This window comes from Aptenodytes forsteri, unplaced genomic scaffold (genome assembly GCF_000699145.1).
Source record: "Aptenodytes forsteri isolate BGI_AS27 unplaced genomic scaffold, ASM69914v1 Scaffold239, whole genome shotgun sequence".
Taxonomy (NCBI): Eukaryota; Metazoa; Chordata; class Aves; order Sphenisciformes; family Spheniscidae; genus Aptenodytes; species Aptenodytes forsteri.
The window spans coordinates 2,009,443-2,011,015 of record NW_008794743.1 but is presented as its reverse complement, the minus strand read 5'-3'; the positions used below and the strand labels follow the sequence as shown (position 1 = coordinate 2,011,015).

The 1,573-nt window shown below is 42.0% G+C and overlaps 1 protein-coding gene across 1 annotated transcript in view; it reads right to left on the bottom strand.

The window, feature by feature from the left end:
• PSMA4 (proteasome subunit alpha 4) overlaps positions 1-1,371 on the bottom strand; it is a 5,624-nt gene extending 4,253 nt beyond the window's left edge. Inside the window, exons 1-2 of the mRNA XM_009274005.2 lie at positions 1,293-1,371; positions 341-503 (exon numbers count right to left, since the gene is read on the bottom strand). Coding sequence (XP_009272280.1) covers positions 341-503; positions 1,293-1,356 — 227 coding nt within the window. The 5' untranslated portion in view covers positions 1,357-1,371. The remainder of the gene's footprint in view (positions 1-340; positions 504-1,292) is intronic.
• Between the last annotated feature and the right edge of the window lie 202 nt (positions 1,372-1,573).

The window sequence follows — 1,573 nt, the reverse complement described above, 5'->3', positions numbered from 1 at the left end:
TTATTCTGGCCCCCCCCCCCCAACGGTATTTTGTAAAACAGAATTCCCAATTTTCTTAAGTCCTGCAATAACATTACCTTGTATGGGGAAGTACCAGTGAACAGGCTATTCCACCTAGAAAATTCTCCTAGAGATTAAAAAAAAAAAGCGATGCTTCTACTTTAGAAGGAGAACTACTGAAGCAAACAATGACAAAATAGTCATACCTGTCTAAAACACTGAACAAAAAGGAATACTAACACTTCAAAATAAAACCAGGTTCGGTGCTAAAATGTCTGAATAACAGCAGTGTTTTGTTACTGATAACGTCACTGGACATCTGATCATCATTTCAACTTACTCATTAAGTTTGTATATTTTCTCCGAGAAAAACACTTCATCAAGAAGCTTGTGAATGTTGCGTCTCTCTGCTGCTAGCAAAACACCATCATTTGCTAGAATTCCCAAGCAAGTACCTGCATGTCCAATTGCTTCCATTGCATACTCAACCTGGTACAAGCGACCTAGGAAAGGATTTTAATTAGTAACATCAAAAAAGTAACACTGAACAAGACCAAGTATGCAAGGTGACTTAAATTTGCAAGAATCTGACAGATGCTCATTATAGTCTTAGTTCTTCAGTCTGTTACCAGCTGGTAGTAAATTAATTGTTTGAAAAGGAGGAAGGAGTCAGAGAAGGAAAATCCACAAGTCTGATAAGGTGATACACAGCATCACCAATGTGGAAAAAAACCCTCTTTTCCAGAAAACAAAAAAAATGTACAGAACACTCTCTGGCACAGCAGAATGAGCCGAGATAGATCTTCAATAATCAAAGAATATATCTGATACTAGATTTTTTGAGCCCATCCCACCTAAGGAATAGGAAAGCATGGCTTGTACGTACTTGTTTCAGCATGTGTAAGAATAACAAGGAGGAGTGAGATTGTACCAGCGGGATATTATGCATTCTCGGGGGGAGGGGGGAACAGTAACAAAATCCATCCACTCTCAAACAAAAGGCAAATGGTGAAGATTTGCTCAAGTTATTTCAAAGACACGGCAGGTGGTATCAGTCTCCAGTGGGGTGCGGTCTCATTATTGATTGAATTAGAACGAATTTAGAGGTCTCCCTTGGTGTCCTTACCCTAATTGGGCGCTACTTCTGGCAGGTATATATGATTTCTGTAACTCATATATGGATGGAAACACACTATAAGCAACCAACCTTTATACAAGTAGCATGTTATTTAGTTTTGAGAAGCTGGATAGAACAGTCAGAGTTTACTTGAAAGTGTGAGGTTAAAAAATACCTTCTGGAGAAAATATGGTAGTTCTGGAGTCATATCTTCGAGACTGTAAAAAGCAACAGCCCATTAAATATCATCGTTCTCTCGTCAGAAAGCAACATTCTAAAATTAGCGACGCTGTGAGCCGCACGTAAAAAACCCCATCGCCTAGTGACCGCAGTGTGGCACCCAGGGTAAGGAAGTAACGCCGCTACCGTTACACACGCGGGCCTGGCCCACGGCCGCGGCTGTGCCCGTGCCCCCGGCCCCGCAGGCGCTGGCCACGGCCCCTCTGCGGCGTGACC